At 42.2% G+C, this 15725-nt stretch overlaps 2 protein-coding genes across 5 annotated transcripts in view; one reads left to right on the top strand and one right to left on the bottom strand.

Moving 5' to 3' along the window:
- Cacna1d (calcium voltage-gated channel subunit alpha1 D) overlaps window positions 1–15725 on the top strand; it is a 329930-nt gene that overhangs the window by 12035 nt on the left and 302170 nt on the right. The window lies entirely within an intron of this gene.
- LOC125358584 (U6 snRNA-associated Sm-like protein LSm3) lies at window positions 7364–7821 on the bottom strand. The gene has a single exon (XM_048355828.1). It carries the CDS (start codon window positions 7819–7821, stop codon window positions 7513–7515), a length of 309 nt encoding a protein of 102 aa, XP_048211785.1. The 3' UTR covers window positions 7364–7512.

Genomic DNA, 15725 nt, shown 5'->3' with positions numbered 1-15725 from the left:
AAATGTAAACTACCTTGCTCAGCGCAGTTGTACTTTATTCTGTATGTGTAGCTTCTAGTTATGCTTTAAGGAAGCTCACATTCTGCCTCCTTTGTCCAGCTTTCTCAGACCTTTGACTGTCCCCTGCCTTCTACCCCTCTCTGCTTAAGTACATACTTGATTTCTCACTAGCCTCCCATAAACATGGAAACGTCTCTTATTTATAGTTACCATTCTTTTTCACCTTGTTTCTGTCACTCTCATGGGAAGTGGCTTGAGTGGTGGTGGTTGTGCATATGGGCAACTGAGGTCTGAAAACCAGCCATTTTGGCTGATTAGTTGAGTGACTTCGTTTTTTTGTTTTTGTTTTATTTTTTCCAGTCCTGGAGCTTGGACTCAGGGCCTGAGCACTGTCCCTGGCTTCTTTTTGCTCAAGGCTAGCACTCTGCTGCTTGAGCCACAGCACCACTTCTGGCTTTTTCTATGTGGTGCTGAGGAATCAAACCCAGGGCTTCATGTATATGAGACGAGCACTTTACCACTAGGCCATATTCCCAGCCCAGTTGAGTGACTTTGGGTAAAACTATAATGTGAGTTCCTAGAGGCTGAGACTAGAGTCTGATTCAAGTCTCTGTCCTTGTGAACTTAACTCTGCACCTGGCTCACAGTAGGCTCATCAGGAAATGCATGTTGAATAAGTGACTAGGTAAATGAATGATCACACAGAGTCCCATGGTATATCCTTATAGATCATTAGTTAATTTTCAACAATTGGCTAATGATTAATGCTTATCCAGAGAGGCTGACTTATTGTCCTGTATTAATGAGATGGCAGGAGACACCTTCAGAGTTCACTCTTAATTTCAGGATTGTCTCTTTGTTTCTAAGCAAATATAACTCTTTGTACTGACATAGGAGAGAAGAAAGAGAAGCGCTTCATAGTATTTTTTGACTCTCTATTATAAGCTGTTTTTTGTTTAGTAGTGAATATTGGGAGTAATTCTGGATGGAAGTGTCAGTTTCTTTTCTTTACTTTTTCTTTTTGTCAGTCATGGGGCTTGAACTAAGGGTTTTTGGGTCTTATTTCTGAGCTTTTGTGTTCAAGGCTAGTGTTCTACCACTTTGAGACACAGCTTTACTTCTGTGTTTTCTCCTGGTTAATTCTCATGGACTTTCCTGACTGGGCGCTGGCTTTGAACCATGATCCTCAGATGTCAACCTCCTGAGTGGCTAGGATTACAGCCTGACCCACCAGTTCCTGGCTGGAAGAGTCATTTTGGAAGGAGAGCCACAAAGTAACAAAAATGGACTTGTGTCATAAAATTTTACCTGAAATTAGGGTCTAGTAACAATGTGAACCAGTTTATCACTTTTGTTATTTACCTCATTTGGACAAAGACTAGATTATTGAATAGGCATGATGATTCTTCAGAAATACAATTCAACTCTCAAAAATTCAGATTTACTGCTATTAAAGTTCTTTAAAGCAGGGTCTGGGAATATGGCCTAGTGGCAAGAGTGCTTGCCTCCTACACATGAAGCTCTGGGTTCGATTCCCCAGCACCACATATATGGAAAACGGCCAGAAGGGGCTCTGTGGCTCAGGTGGCAGAGTGCTAGCCTTGAGCGGGAAGAAGCCAGGGACAGTGCTCAGGCCCTGAGTCTAAGGCCCAAGACTGGCCAAAAAAAAAAAAAAGTTCTTTAAAGCAGTTCTAGTAGTGTTTTTGCTGTCTCTCCTCCCTCTCCTCCAATAACACTTCCAAGAGGATTGTAGTTCTAGACCACTGTGGGCAAATAAGTTCATGAGATTCAGAAAAAGCTGGTCTGGTGGTCAGATAAACCTTAGCATGTGGTACTTGCCTATCATCCCAGCTGCAGTGGAAAATCCTAAGGATTGAGATTCAGGCTGGACTAGGCAAAAAGCAAGATTCTATTTTAAAAATAACTAGAGAAAAAAGGGCTAGAGATGTGGCAAAGGCGGTAAAGTACCTGCCCAGGGAGTGCAGAGCCCTTAGTTCAAACCTCAGTACAAGCAAAAATACTCCTCAGACCCAACACAACCCTCAAGACAAGTTCCATTGTTGAATAGGCACACATTAATGAGGGAGTTCATTTCCAGCTATACCTTTGACAAATAGGAATTCCTTACCTGGAGCCCTTTGGATTATAAGTTGCAGAAAAGCACTCAGACTGGCTTATCTGAAAGAAAAAAAGGTGTATGCATATATGTGGCAGCAGGGTATACCCTCACCACACCCTGGCCCTGACTTCTTCAGACTCTTAAAGCAGTTATTTCTGTTAAACTTTTGCATGAATGGCAATTTTAGGAATCCCAGGACATCTGTTAAAATGATTGAACGAATGATTATGTGGGTTAAACTAGAGAAAATGGTGGGGCTGACTGAAGGGAATGGAAGGCAGGTGCAGATTGCTCCAGGTGGTATGGTAGGACTCAGGTGAGCTGAGGCTGGCCCTGCATGAACTGAGCTCATAAGGCAGCAGAGAAAGAGGGAACCTGGGATACACAGGGCTGGGTGAGAGGCTCATACTCTTTAGCCTCCCTCTGCCTGCTGCAGTCAGTGCTTCAGGGCCCACTCTGCCTCATGTTCCTGTGTCTGTGGGAAGTATAGCACACCTAGACTTGAAGGTATTTTTGTAGGGCTGTAAGGACACATACTTATATGTAAGAAAATTGAGGCTCTTTACTCAACGAATATTTACTGATACTTTGTGTGCTGAGCTTACCAGTCCCGGCTCCCTGACCTCTGTGCCCTCTGGATGTGGCTCCCTGACCTCTAGTCCTTTTGGATGGGGCTTCTCATGTTTATGATGCCTTTTTATTTTTTTATTTTTATTTTTTTTTATTATTATTTTTTTTGGCCAGTCCTGGGCCTTGGACTCAGGGCCTGAGCACTGTCCCTGGCTTCTTCCCGCTCAAGGCTAGCACTCTGCCACTTGAGCCACAGCGCAGCTTCTGGCCGTTTTCTGTATATGTGGTGCTGGGGAATCGAACCTAGGGCCTCGTGTATCCGAGGCAGGCACTCTTGCCACTAGGCTATATCCCCAGCCCCATGATGCCTTTTTATTAAAAAAAAATGAATGTGGGGTTTGAAAACAATCTTCTTACAGTTTGCATTCTTACTGTAAATAACCATCCAAATTTTATACAGATAGTATATGAATAGATGCTTTTAAATCATTAAACAATAATAAACACCTCCCCCTTTTCTCTACCCAATGCATTCTAGTTAACTGCTAATTGTGAGACTTCAGAATTGTTTCTCTCTCTCTCTCTCTCTCGATACATACATAATTATGCATTTAAGAATACAGTGTATTTTAAGTTTCTAAAATGGATAACTCATTTATTTATTTGCCAGTCTTAGGGCTTGCACTCAGGGCTTGGGTGCTGTCTCTGAGCTTTTGTCCTCAAGGCTACTGCTCTATCACTTCATCTATCCCTCCCTCCATTTCTTCTGTGTGTGTGTGTGTGTCCAATTGTAGATGTCTTACAAACTTTTCTGCTCAAGCTGGCTTTAAGCCACAGTCCTTAGATCTCAGCCTTCTGAGTAGCAAGCAAGGATTATAGGCATGAGCTATCACCACCTGGCTCCACTGGTTTGTGTGTGTGTGTGTGTGTGTGTGTGTGTGTGTGTGTGTGTGTGTGAGAGAGAGAGAGAGAGAGAGAGAGAGAGAGAGAGAGCGTGTCTGTGTCCTGGGGCTTGAACTCAGGGCCTGGGCACTGTCCTTGACCTGTTTTTTTTCTCTCCTTCAAGGCTAGCATTTTACCAATTGAGCCACTGTTCCACTTCTAGTGGAGCTAAGAGACTCGTGGACTTTTCTGCCCAGGCTGGATTAGAACTGTGATCCTCAGATCTCAGCCATCTGACTAGCTAAGATTACAGACATGAGCCAGTGGCACTGGGCTCCATGTTAGTGTGCCCTCTCCCCTCCCCCCCCCCCCGCCAGTTGTAGGGTTTCAAATCAGGGCCTGGGTGCTATCCCTGAGCTCTCTTTTGCTCAAAGCTAGTGTTCTACTACTTTAAGCCACTTCTGGTTTTCTGGTGGTTAATTAGAGATGGGAGTCTCCAGAATTTTCTGCCTGGGCTGGCTTTGAACTGCAATCCTCAGATTTCAGCCTCCTGAGTAGTGAGGATGACGGGCATGAGCCACCAGTGCCGGCTTCCACAGTAGTTTGAGAAAAATTATTCCTTTCTGTCCTTGTTAGAGAAGAAATATATCCAACTTGGTAATTTCTGTAATCCCATGTTCTTTTAATGTTAACAAATTTATTTTTCATACACAGTGATAATTTACCATAAGTATAGTATTTGCATAGGGTTTATGTCCCTTCAATTCACAGAAACTCTGAGGTGGGTTAGGAAATGGAGTTTGAAGAAAAATGGGACAGTGGGAATAGAAACAAAAGTAGTCCTGCCAAAGTACTTGAAGTCAGTAGATTGCTAGCACTTCTGGGCACTTTGTTGGCCTTTAGCATTTCTAGCAGTGGCAACAAAAGAAAGCACATCCTGACTTACATGGCTTTTATCCTCTTCACCAAGGGAGGCATCCACATGTATTCACAAAGCACTTTCTAGGAACCGTGTCTAAGGAAGACTGTACAGCATGCGACTTTGTACAGCAGAAGGTACAATGTCGAGGCACTGTGAGCCATGGCTCTGTTGTACTTTTGTAAGAGTCAGAAATGCTGTGCAAACACATATTCTCTGTATTCACTTTTTGTAGAGCATAGCAACATTAAATAGTACTATGAATGAAAGTATTTCTGTATTCTAAGAAAATGTTGCTTTTTATTATATGAATTAATAAAGGACTAAAGCTGAGGAGACTGAGATAGATATCACTTAGATTCACCAAGTACTTCTTTGGGCATTCATTATGTGTAAAATGTAGTCTCTTAGTGCATTCCTTGTCTGTGTTAGTTTGGTTCACAAGTCTGAATACAAACAGTATGGATCAATGCAAAGAACCTACCCTTTCCCCCCATTTTCTTGGAGGAGATGTAGTTTTATTACTGTAATCTCAGGAAGTGGCCAGTATCGTTAGAAGACATCCTTGAATAGTCTTAAGTAAATAACAATGGAGTATAATAATTTCTTATTTAGATTGTACAGAAACAACCTAAGTTAGGACATTAAATGGTAGGCTTTTATACCAGTAATTAGCCCCTTAGTCTTTTATTCACTCAAAAATGATAACGTACATATTAATTTCTCTCAAGGCTTAACTAACTCTAAATTATTAAATATATATATATATATATATCAGTGGTGTCGCTAAGGCTCTTTTCAGAATTTTCATCTGTTGGAGGTGAAATCAGAATTCAAAGTTGGAATGCCAGAAGTGAAGACAGCTAGCAAGAATTTGTTGAAAGAGAAATGCTGAATAAGTCTTTTTCTAGGAAGCTCCATGGGTTGATTCTAGGATGGTTGGGGTCAGAAAAAGCTTTTTTATTTTTTTAAATTATATTTTTATTATCTTTAAGTAGTTGTACAAAGGAGTTGCTATTTAACAAAGTACTTTATGAACACAATGCATCTTGATTAATGTCACCCCTTACAAAACATTCACCCATCCCTCTCCAAGAGAAAGCTTTGATATATGTGCACTAAGCTAATATTTGTATTAACTATGGGTGGAATGAATAGAAGGCTCCATGTCCTAGTGTTGATTTGCCTGTGATGAACCACAAATGCTATATGGGATTAGGATTTGCAGAGATCTTCTGACTATTCTGAGATCTATTCAAAGATCTTCTGACTATTCTGACCTGGCAGTGTGACTTGCTTAAGGTCTCACAGTGAGAAAGGAATCAAGTGCGATCTTAGGTCGAGGCATTTGTCCCTTCTTCAATCCAGTGACAATCTGAAGCCAGGTATTTCCCATGTGACCAGGTGATAAGATCTGAGAACACCAGGGCCATTCATGTTGAAAGATTGTGTCTTCAAAGCAAAAAAAAGTATTGTTACTTCCTTTCTGCATATCAACCTTCTGAAATCATTTAGTGTTTGGTGAAAATTGTCAGGAACTGGCTTGTGGCTAGAATAGGGTAAGAAAGAGTCAAAAGAGCAAAAGAGCTATGTTAGGGCTGGGAATATGGCCTAGCGTTAGAGTGCATCCTCATATACACACGAAGCCCTGGGTTTGATTCCTCAGCACCACATATACAGTATAGGCCAGAATGGCACTGTGGTTCAAGTGGTAGAGTGCTAGCCTTGAGCAAAAAGAAGCCAGGGACAGTGCTCAGGCCCTGAGTTCAAGACCCAGGACTGGCAAGAAAAAAAAAGAGCTGCTTTACAGATACAATGGGTCTTTCCTTAGTTCTGTCTTCCTGTGGCCTGCTTGTTCTGTATTTTTAACCATAACTGGAGGTACATTGGTAATTGCCTTTGGTACTAGCTCACAGCTGACATTTATTGAGCTAGGTGGACTTTCCATCTAATCTCATTTAATCATTGCATTAAACCCACAAGGGAGATACTGTCAAGGTCTTCATTTTTGCTGGTGAGAAACCAAGGTTTGGAGTGGCTAGTTTCCTTGCACAAGGCAGGGTGAAAACCTGTACAGGGGTTTCTGATTTCATTGCTCACACTCAACCACTTGGCTGAGGAGGAAGTTGATGTTTATACCACTCACTGTTGGTGCCTAAATGCTGAGCAGAGATGAGGCTCATTGGCAGAGTATGGGAGATAGCCAGCAGAGATGACAGCAGAACTTCATGGAGCTGGGTAGGCTTCCCATTTCTGATTTTAGTTGGTGTTTGGAGACATGCATTGACACTTCCATCCCACTTTATTCCCACCACCTAGAGGCATGTCCAGGGTTGATGAAGGAACAGGAGCTTGTGGTTGAAGAGAATCAGGCCAGAAGTTAAAAAAAATTTTTTTGTTGTTGGTCATGGGGCTTGAATTCTGGGCCTGGACGCTGTCCCTGAGCTCTTCATCTCAAGGCTAGTGCTCTACCACTTGAGCCACAGCACCACTTCCAAGCCAGAAGTTTTAAACAACCCTATAACCTTATGGCTAACCTTCACTGTCATAAAATTAAAATAGGAAAGATTAGAGGAGTTGGCACTAAGCAGATTTTATTGGATTTTAATTCCTTGAAGAGTGTTGATTGGTGAGTGACGAGTCCAGGGAACCAGCAATTCCTGTTAGTTTTGCTTAGGAGGTTGTAGCAAGCTGCTAAGGTTTTCGGGTGCTTGAGTGAGGCCTGAGCTCAGTCCCTAGCTTGCCTTTCACAGGCATGTGACAGGTGTAAGCTGCTTTTCCTTTCCTGCTTCTGTCCTTTTTTTTTGTTTGGTGATCCCATTTAATAGAACAAATTGAGAAAAATAAGAATGCCATTTAGCTGAAGAAATTGTGAGTCACTTGCAAATCATTTTGGGATGGAAGAATCTTTGGTTATGTCTTAATATAAAAAAGTATACAGACTTCTCTTTTTGAATCTTTTGTATGTTTGAAGATGCAATTGTACAGTCTCCTACTTTCTACACAGGATAGATTCTTTGTTTCAGCCAACTCTCAGAGGAAGGACAACGAGTATAACACCATCTCCCTGGACAAAGAACATTGGGATACTCTGTTTTGTTGATTTGTATATCTCTTCATATGTTTCCTCATCAATTTCTATGGTAGTCACAGTTTCTTCCACATCTCCCAGTATCATATTTAAATGTTGATCATGAGCATGTAATCTGCCTTGAAGCTCTCTGTTATTCCTCATCTTCACATAAATATGCTCATCCAGGCTGAGCTTGATGAGATCTAGGGGCTCCTCTACAGTATTGGTAGTTTGTTGCTGGTCCACGTCATCCACCATGTTTCAAACCCTGTACCCTTGCTTCTGTCCTTTTCATGTGAAAGAGGAAATGAAGTGGCTGCAGGAATTAGCTCAGGTAGCCTCTGGAAAACAGTGCTGTGAGCCCCACAGCTGGCCTATAGGTACGAGTTGCTAGCCTCCACTTTTCAGATGAAGAAACTGAGGCTGGGGAGGATTGGCACTCTTGCTGTGGGCCATTCATTCAGTGAAGGGGCAATAACTGTATTAGAAACATTTCCTGGGTTAGTGTTTGCTTTCCAAACTCACGCTACAGAAGCTGTCTTCATCAGGTTGATCCAATCCATCTGTCCCAGTAGCCAGGCCTGAAACAATAATGGCCAGAATGGGTGTTGGATGGGTTGGGGGAAAATGGAGGCATATGATAGAAGGGGTGACATTGATCAAGATGCATTGTACTTATAACCTGACTTAGGGAATTGAAACCCTCTTGTACAACTACTTAAAAAAATCCTGGCACTGGAGGCTCCTGCCTGTAATCCTAGCTACTCAGGAGGCTGAAATCTGAGGATCATAATTTGAACTCAGCCTTGACAGGAAAGTCCATGGGAATCTTATCTCTAACCACCAAAAAAGCTGGAAGTAGAGCTGTGGCTCAAGTGGTAGAGCCTTAGACTTGAGCACAAAAGCTCAGGGACAGTGTCCAGGCCTTAAGTACAAGCCCCAGGACTAACATACACACACACACACACACACACACACACACACACACACACAATATGAATGTTGGGTCACCCTGGTGAAGAAGTGAGAGGTAGTACCTGCTGGTCAAAGGTGGGTCCAAACCTGGACCCGTGTCACTTCCCTATTTCCCTAGGGATACAAGGAAAGAAAGCAACTAGCTTAGTGGTTAGTAGAGATAGTAAGAAAAGCTGGTAAGAGTGAAGCCTGTGGCTTTGTAGCGATGCAGGACTACAAAACAAAACTCCAAACCTGCACTCTACTCTAAATTGTGATAGTGCCTGTAAGTACTGTTTCAGTCAACTTGTAATCTACTGGATTATAGTGGTCTCTTGCTGCCAGTGGCCTTGCTGCCAGTAATTGGCCAAGTCTTCACTGAAATATTGCTCAGAAGTGGGAAAAACACAAGAGCCAAGGTATGTATGAAAGAGATGTCAGGGAGTTCTGACCCAACAGCTGTGCGACTCCTAGAATCAGAATAATGTTGATAAATCACTCTCACCCATGGGGCCACTCAAAGTCTACACAGTGCTGGCATCTTATTGGTGGATTTCATTTTCACAATGATCTTGTGAGTATTGCTTGAATTTCATAGGTGAGGCAGTCAAAGCTTGGTGTTGTTAAATGATATGCCTATCATCAAGCAGCAGAGCCAGGATAAGGAGGACATCGTATGTTTTCTGCCACTCTGTTGTCCTGCATCACAAAGTGGCCCCAAATGTCATTTAGCTGGGAAACCTAGGTTTACAGATGAGATGCTTCGGCTAGAGCAGGGGCTTCCCAGAACTCAGGTGATTTGTCTTTACGTGGCACCTAACTGGCCTCACCTGTAAGACATGAGTGATAATACTAACTTTTGCCTTGTGTCGTGGAGAGAATTAAAAGCAATGTTGTACAATGGAATTTTACACAGCCATTAGAATAATATTATGTCATTTTTCAGGGAAATAGATGGACCTAGAACATATCATGTTAAATGAGCTAAGCCAATGTCAGAGAGACAAACGATGCCTGTTTTCTCCCATATGTAGAAACTAGATCTAAAACACCCTGGTACATCATAGATTATACAGGTCTATAGGCATTCACACACAGTGAGACCAAAGGAAGACACTCTTAGGGAAGGAGCAGAAAGGCACAATACCTATGTGCATCTGGTCCTATAAAATAATATTTATCAAAATGAACTCAAATGGAAACAAGAGGTTTTTTTCTTTTTTGTGATTTTTGTTTTCTTTCCTTTTTTGCTTTGTATCTGTGTCTTTGGAGTATAAGAGGAGGCACAGAAAAGGAGGGACAAAGGGTAAACAAATGCAGCAACTGTACTCATTGGACACCATGTTGAAAATGAACGAGACAACTTGTGGGTGGGATGGGAGCAAAGGGAGATAGTGAGGGAAAGGGTGGCATTGTCCAAAAGGAAATGTACTCTGCCTGACTGTAACCCTTCTGTTTAAGATTTTTTAATTAAAAAAATAAGAGCAATATTATATGGGAACATTAGTGACTCTACCTTTAACTTCCTTGTGCATGGAACCTCATTTTCTCAGGCTGTTAGGGCCAACCCCTTCCTTCCTTGAGACAGCAGGGACTTTGGAGGAAGACAGACCTAGGTTCGCATCTACTTTTGCTGCTCTCTAACTTTGTGACTGAACAGATTATCTTTCTTTTCTTGGCCTTGATTTTCTTCTCTTGATAAAGGTAGAAGTCAAGAATCCTTTTCTCACTTTTAGCATGGAGTCTTTGTGAAGAATCAATAGAATAATGTCCCAGTGAGCCTTAGTTTACCAAAAGATGTTAATTTATGGGTCAGGAGTAGTCCCAGGAAGGAGTTTTATTCTTAATTTTCTTCAGAAGTGCAGGGGGCTTGCAGTATCTAAGCATGGGGAAGCTCTTTCTGTTTTCCCTTTGAAGTGTTCTAGGGCTTTTAAAAAAAGTGCATTAGAGGCCACAGGATGTCTTAAATCTTTGTAATCTTCCATGAGTGTTTCCTTTCTTTGGCCCCATAACTTGTTCATTTTTCTTTATTGTATGTAGCTCCTTCCCTTTTCTTCAGCAAGGGGCTATTCTTGTTCCTAGTTCAGTGCTGGTAGGGCAGTGAGTGGCGCTGCTGCCTTATGCTCTTGCTTAGGGGCTAAGTCAGCATCTCAGCAGAGAGGAGTCTAGTGACTGATAGCAGAATGATGCACAGTGGTGGGGCTCAGAGGTTGGTATTCCTGTCCCAATAATGTTTCCACTAGGGTCTTTTCCCCTCTGCCATAAACTAGTCCGGCTTGTGTGTTGTGGCTTCAGTTTGTAGGGACCAGGCTGAACATTCTACATGTATTTTCTTGTTCATCTTAAGAAAAAAAAACATACAGTACTTCATAGCATCCCCAATTTGCAGATGAAATAAATGACACTGAGAGGAGTTACCTGAATGATGTTTTGCTTAGGGAATTAACCAACAAGATCATGAATGTAATCACTCCACTGGTCCAACACTGTGCCAGCATTGGATATGAGGAATGCCCTGGAAAGAACACTGGAACAAACTTGGGAGTCTGGTGACCTGGCTTTGAGTTCTGCTCAGTAACTTCACTCCACATGACCCCTTCTTTCCTCAGTCGTCAGAAAGTAGAGTGTATAAACACCAGTGGGATGTGTGTGGAAGTGGTTTATAATCTGCACAGAAACACACATGGAAGACATTATGCTTCCCATTTTCTGTGGAGAAATGATGTGTATAAGAGGACTCAGGCCTCACTTTTCCTGCCAGGCCCTCTAGAAAGCAGTCAGGCTTCTGAGTGCCAGTTCTGCTCTTGTCTCTCCCCATGATGCCAGGGACACACCTGATCTCCATACAGAATGGCTATATCCTGTGCAGCTACAGCAGTAGTCTGGGGGCAGGGAAGGCTGAGAGTGTGTGTGTGTGGGAGAAGTAGGGCCTTGGAGGAATGGAATGACAATACCCATTAGCTCTAGTAGGAGCGGCTTCAGGGTCTCTTTGAAGTCTTGACAGTTCCTTGTGGAATTCACCATGCTTGCGAAATACAAACCACAAATGATTTTGCCTAGTAATGCATTGGCTCGTGACCCAGGCAGGCCTTTAGGCAAGCCAATGACATTTCTTGGTTTTAAGTGTGAACAGAGCATAGTTCCTCAATCTGTCTTCATTTTGTCTGTGATGAAAAACTGAAGTAATGTATTTGGTGAGGGCTGAAACATGAGCTGGGCTTTGGTGGCTCATGCCTGTAATTCTAGCTACTCAGGAGGCTGAGATCTGAGGATCACAGTTCAAAGCCAGCCTGGGCAGGCAAGTTCCTGAGACTTATCTCTAACCACCAGAAAACTGGAAGTGATGCCGTGGCTCAAAAGTGAGAGTGCTAGCCTTGAGTGAAAAAGATCAGGTATAGTGCCCAGGCCCTAAGTTAAAACCTCACAACTGATAAAACAAAACAAAACACAAGAATCCAAAAGTGAAGGATGGGTGGGGATCCAGTCTTCTTTTTATCTCAGTTCCTCCATAGCTCAGCAAGTGATTGACTAGTCACTGAAGCTTCACAGTGTTTGTTTGAGATACTCTGAGGTTGCTGTAATTGTTTTGATTGTATTCTTGGCTGGTGTGTGTGTGTGCACGCTCGCAAGGGCACGCGTGACAGTCCTGGGGCTTGAACTCAGAGCCTGGGTCCTATCACTGAGCTTCTTTTTGCTCAAGGCTAGAGCTCTACCACTTGAGCAGCAGTCCACTTCTAGCATTTTTTTTTTAGTAGTTTATTGGAGATAAGAGTTTCATGGACTTTCCTGCCTGCATGCCTTTGAACTATGATCCTCAGATCTCAGCCTCCTGAGTAGCTAGGATTATAGGCGTGAGCCACCAGTACCTGGCTTGACTATATTCTTAATAGGATTCTGATAGTCTTTCTTTCCCATTTGAGAACAGAATGCTGGAAGAAAAGACTGGGGTTGCTTGATGAAAACATCCTAATTCCATGACAGAAACTTACTGCTTCTGCAAAGGAGTGATTCCAGGGGCTAGACCCTCATGACAGTGCTCTTGGCTTGAGAATTGCTTTCAGGGCCAATTTCTACTTTCAGTTTTGCTTTACTTCTGGCAAAGCAGATTCAGGGTCATCAGTGACCTTACTTTCTACTCTCTCTTTTTGGGAGGAAGCCTTATCAGAAAATAAAATCTGTCTTGAAAGAACCAAGTCTTCTTGTTTTGAGGCTATTGAGTAGTATGTGTCCTGGGTTTTGAAGAAGGTCTTTATCAGCATTTTGAAAATTTTCTGATTAATGGCAATATTATCAGAATTACCTGTCTGGCTTCCCATGCTTATTACTTGGAAAGAGATACTTACACAACTCTAGCGTGTTTGTTAAATAAACAGTTTTATTGTTTTTGTAGTCGCACTTGTCTAAGTCTTGTCTGCTCTTTTTCCTGTGTCCAGAATCCTTGCATCTAGGCTTCTCTCTTTAAACTTTGGCCCCAGGAAGGTAGAGAGTGTGAGATCGTTTCTTCCTGATCCATACTGGTTTTTAGTGCCTTTCCTCACTGTCATGTTCCTCAAGGTCAGCGGGCTCAGTGCTAGAGCTCTGCAGAGAGGTGGTCCAAGTGGGCCCTTGCCAGGGTTGAGCTTTGGGGGAGCTCCTCACTTGTACCTTTCACAGCTGTGCTTTGGGGCATTTACTGAAATAGAATAACTTCAGTTTCCAGCAGGGCTCCTAGGGCATGACTCAGAAGAATGTGTATGTTTCTGCCTTTCTTTTTTTTCTTGCCCTTTAAAAAATGCACTTTTTGATACCAGAAAAGTTAGACAATTTAATCTTAGTTGTAGCAGAGAAAGCCTTCTCTGCTCTTAAAAGGATCCTTTGTTTATAAATGAGACATCTTTGATCTAAGTTGGTGTTCTGCCACCCTGCACAGACCATCACTCCTGGCACCTGGCATTGGGACCTAGGAGCAAAAGGGACTAGAATGAACTGAGTTATTGATGATGGCATGTCCATACTTTTCTTTTTAGAAGCAGACTTACTGAGATATTCATGTACCATACAAGTTACCAGTTTAAATTATACAAATCAGAGGCTGGTATGCAGCTCAGTAGCAAACATTTTCCTAAAAAGCGTAATGCTCCAATTATTTGATCCCCACTACCAAAAGAGAAGAGATCAAAAGATAAATAATCTTACACAATTCAAGAGTGTTTACCATATTCACGGAACTGAGCAACTGTCACCAAACTGAACTAGCACATGCTTATTACCTCCAAATGAAACGCCAGTGGCCATCACCACTCTCCATGCCACTTCCTTTGCCCCAGCTCTGGGTAATCACGGTTTGTTTTCTGCCTTTTTACCTTTGTCTATTCTGGATATTTTGTGTAAATAGACATACACAATGTGTAATTCTTATGTCTGATTTGGTACACTATTTTCAGTATATCATGCATCAGTACTTTATTTCTTTTTATGTCCAAATAATTTTCTATTGTATCAGTATGTCACATTATTAACTCTTCAATATTTATTTGATGGGCATTTGAGTTGTTTGCTACCCCCTCCCTCCTTCCCTCCTTCCCTCCTTTCCTACTTCCCTCCTTCCTTCCCTCTCTCCCTCCCTCCTTCTCTTCCTCCCTTCCCCCCCCCCCCCACCTCTCTCTGAGATACATGGCTGTGTTGCCCAGGTTAGTCTTAAACTCCTGGCCTCCTGGGTATCTGTAACTACAGATGTGTGTATCCACATGTATCCACTTTTGGCTACTTTGAACAATGTTGTTAACATTTATGCACAAATTTTGTTAAATATACATCTTCAGTTCTTTTGGTATATTCCAAAAGAGTGGTATTGCTAGGTAAGTGGTATTGCTGGGAGTTGAATTGCTAGGTAATATAATAAGTTTAACATTTCAAGATTCTGACAAATTATTTTCAAAGTCTGTCCTGTTCTGTATTCCCATCAGCAGTGTGTGCAGGTTCAAATTATATCCCATCTATGCTAACACTTGTTGCTGTCTTGTTTTTTGATTATAGCCATCCTAGTCACTGAGAAGTGGTACTTGTTTGTGGTTTAGACTTGCAATTCCTTGATGTGTATAGTGAGCATCTTTTCATGTATTTATTATTTGTTTGCCAGGTTTGGAGAAATGTCTGTTTTAGATCTTTCACTTGTTTTTTCTTGTGTTAGGATCAAACCCAAGGCCTCCCTCATGCTAGGCAAGTACACTGTCACTGAGGCACATACACAACATTTTGGTTCATTTAAAAATTGCAGTTGCTTTTTTTTTTTTTTGCCAGTCCTGGGGCTTGGACTTAGGGCCTGAGCACTGTCCCTGGCTTCCTTTTGCTCAAGGCTAGCACTCTACCACTTGCACCATAATGCCACTTATAACTTTTTCTGTTTATGTAGTGCTGAGGAATTGAACCCAGGGCTTCTTGCATGCTAGGCAAGCACTCTACTGCTAAACCACATTCCCAGCCCCCAGCACTGGCTTTTTATCTTGAGTTGTAAGAGTTCTTTATACATTCTGGATACCAGTCCCGTATTGAATTACGATTTGCAAACATGTTCTCTCTCTTCTGTGAGTTATCTCCTCACTTTCTTGATATCTTTCAAACTTAAAAACTTAAGTTTAGATGAAGTGCCATATCCATTCTTACTTTAGAATTGTGCAGGTAGATAGTGTGCCTTCCACATTGCCTCTTTCACTGTCTGAAAAAAGAGGTCTATAGACGAAAGCCCAGAAGGTTCCCAAGTTCAGGAACTTCTGTCCCTGTGGAGTTGGGGTATACCACCCTCCTGGCACATGGACCCTATTTACCAACCTGGAAGCTTCCAGACTCTACAGTTTAGGAAATTTCAGTAGATACTTTATCGTGTAGGACATGATGAATCATCAACTCAATCTCTAGTCCTGCCTCCCTCCCAGAAGTGGGGCAGTGGGGGGTGGGTGGGGTGGCTGGAAGTTCTAAGCTTCTAATCATGCTCAGTGTTTCTGGTGACTACACACATAAAGAGCCCACCAAGAATCACATCATTAAAATGGAAGACATTGATCACTCAGAATCATCCAAGGGTTTTAGTTCTGTGTTAGAAACTGAGAGCAGAGACCAAATACATATTCTTGACTAGGTTACAATGTGCAATGGAGTAGTATTCACTCTAAAAAAGGAAAGGAAATGATGAACCTTGAGGGCATTGTGCTAACTGAAATAAACCATTGGCT

Source organism: Perognathus longimembris, chromosome 10 (genome assembly GCF_023159225.1).
Source record: "Perognathus longimembris pacificus isolate PPM17 chromosome 10, ASM2315922v1, whole genome shotgun sequence".
Taxonomy (NCBI): domain Eukaryota; kingdom Metazoa; phylum Chordata; class Mammalia; order Rodentia; family Heteromyidae; genus Perognathus; species Perognathus longimembris.
The sequence above is the reverse complement of the archived record's forward strand: the minus strand, read 5'-3'. Positions and strand labels throughout refer to the sequence as shown.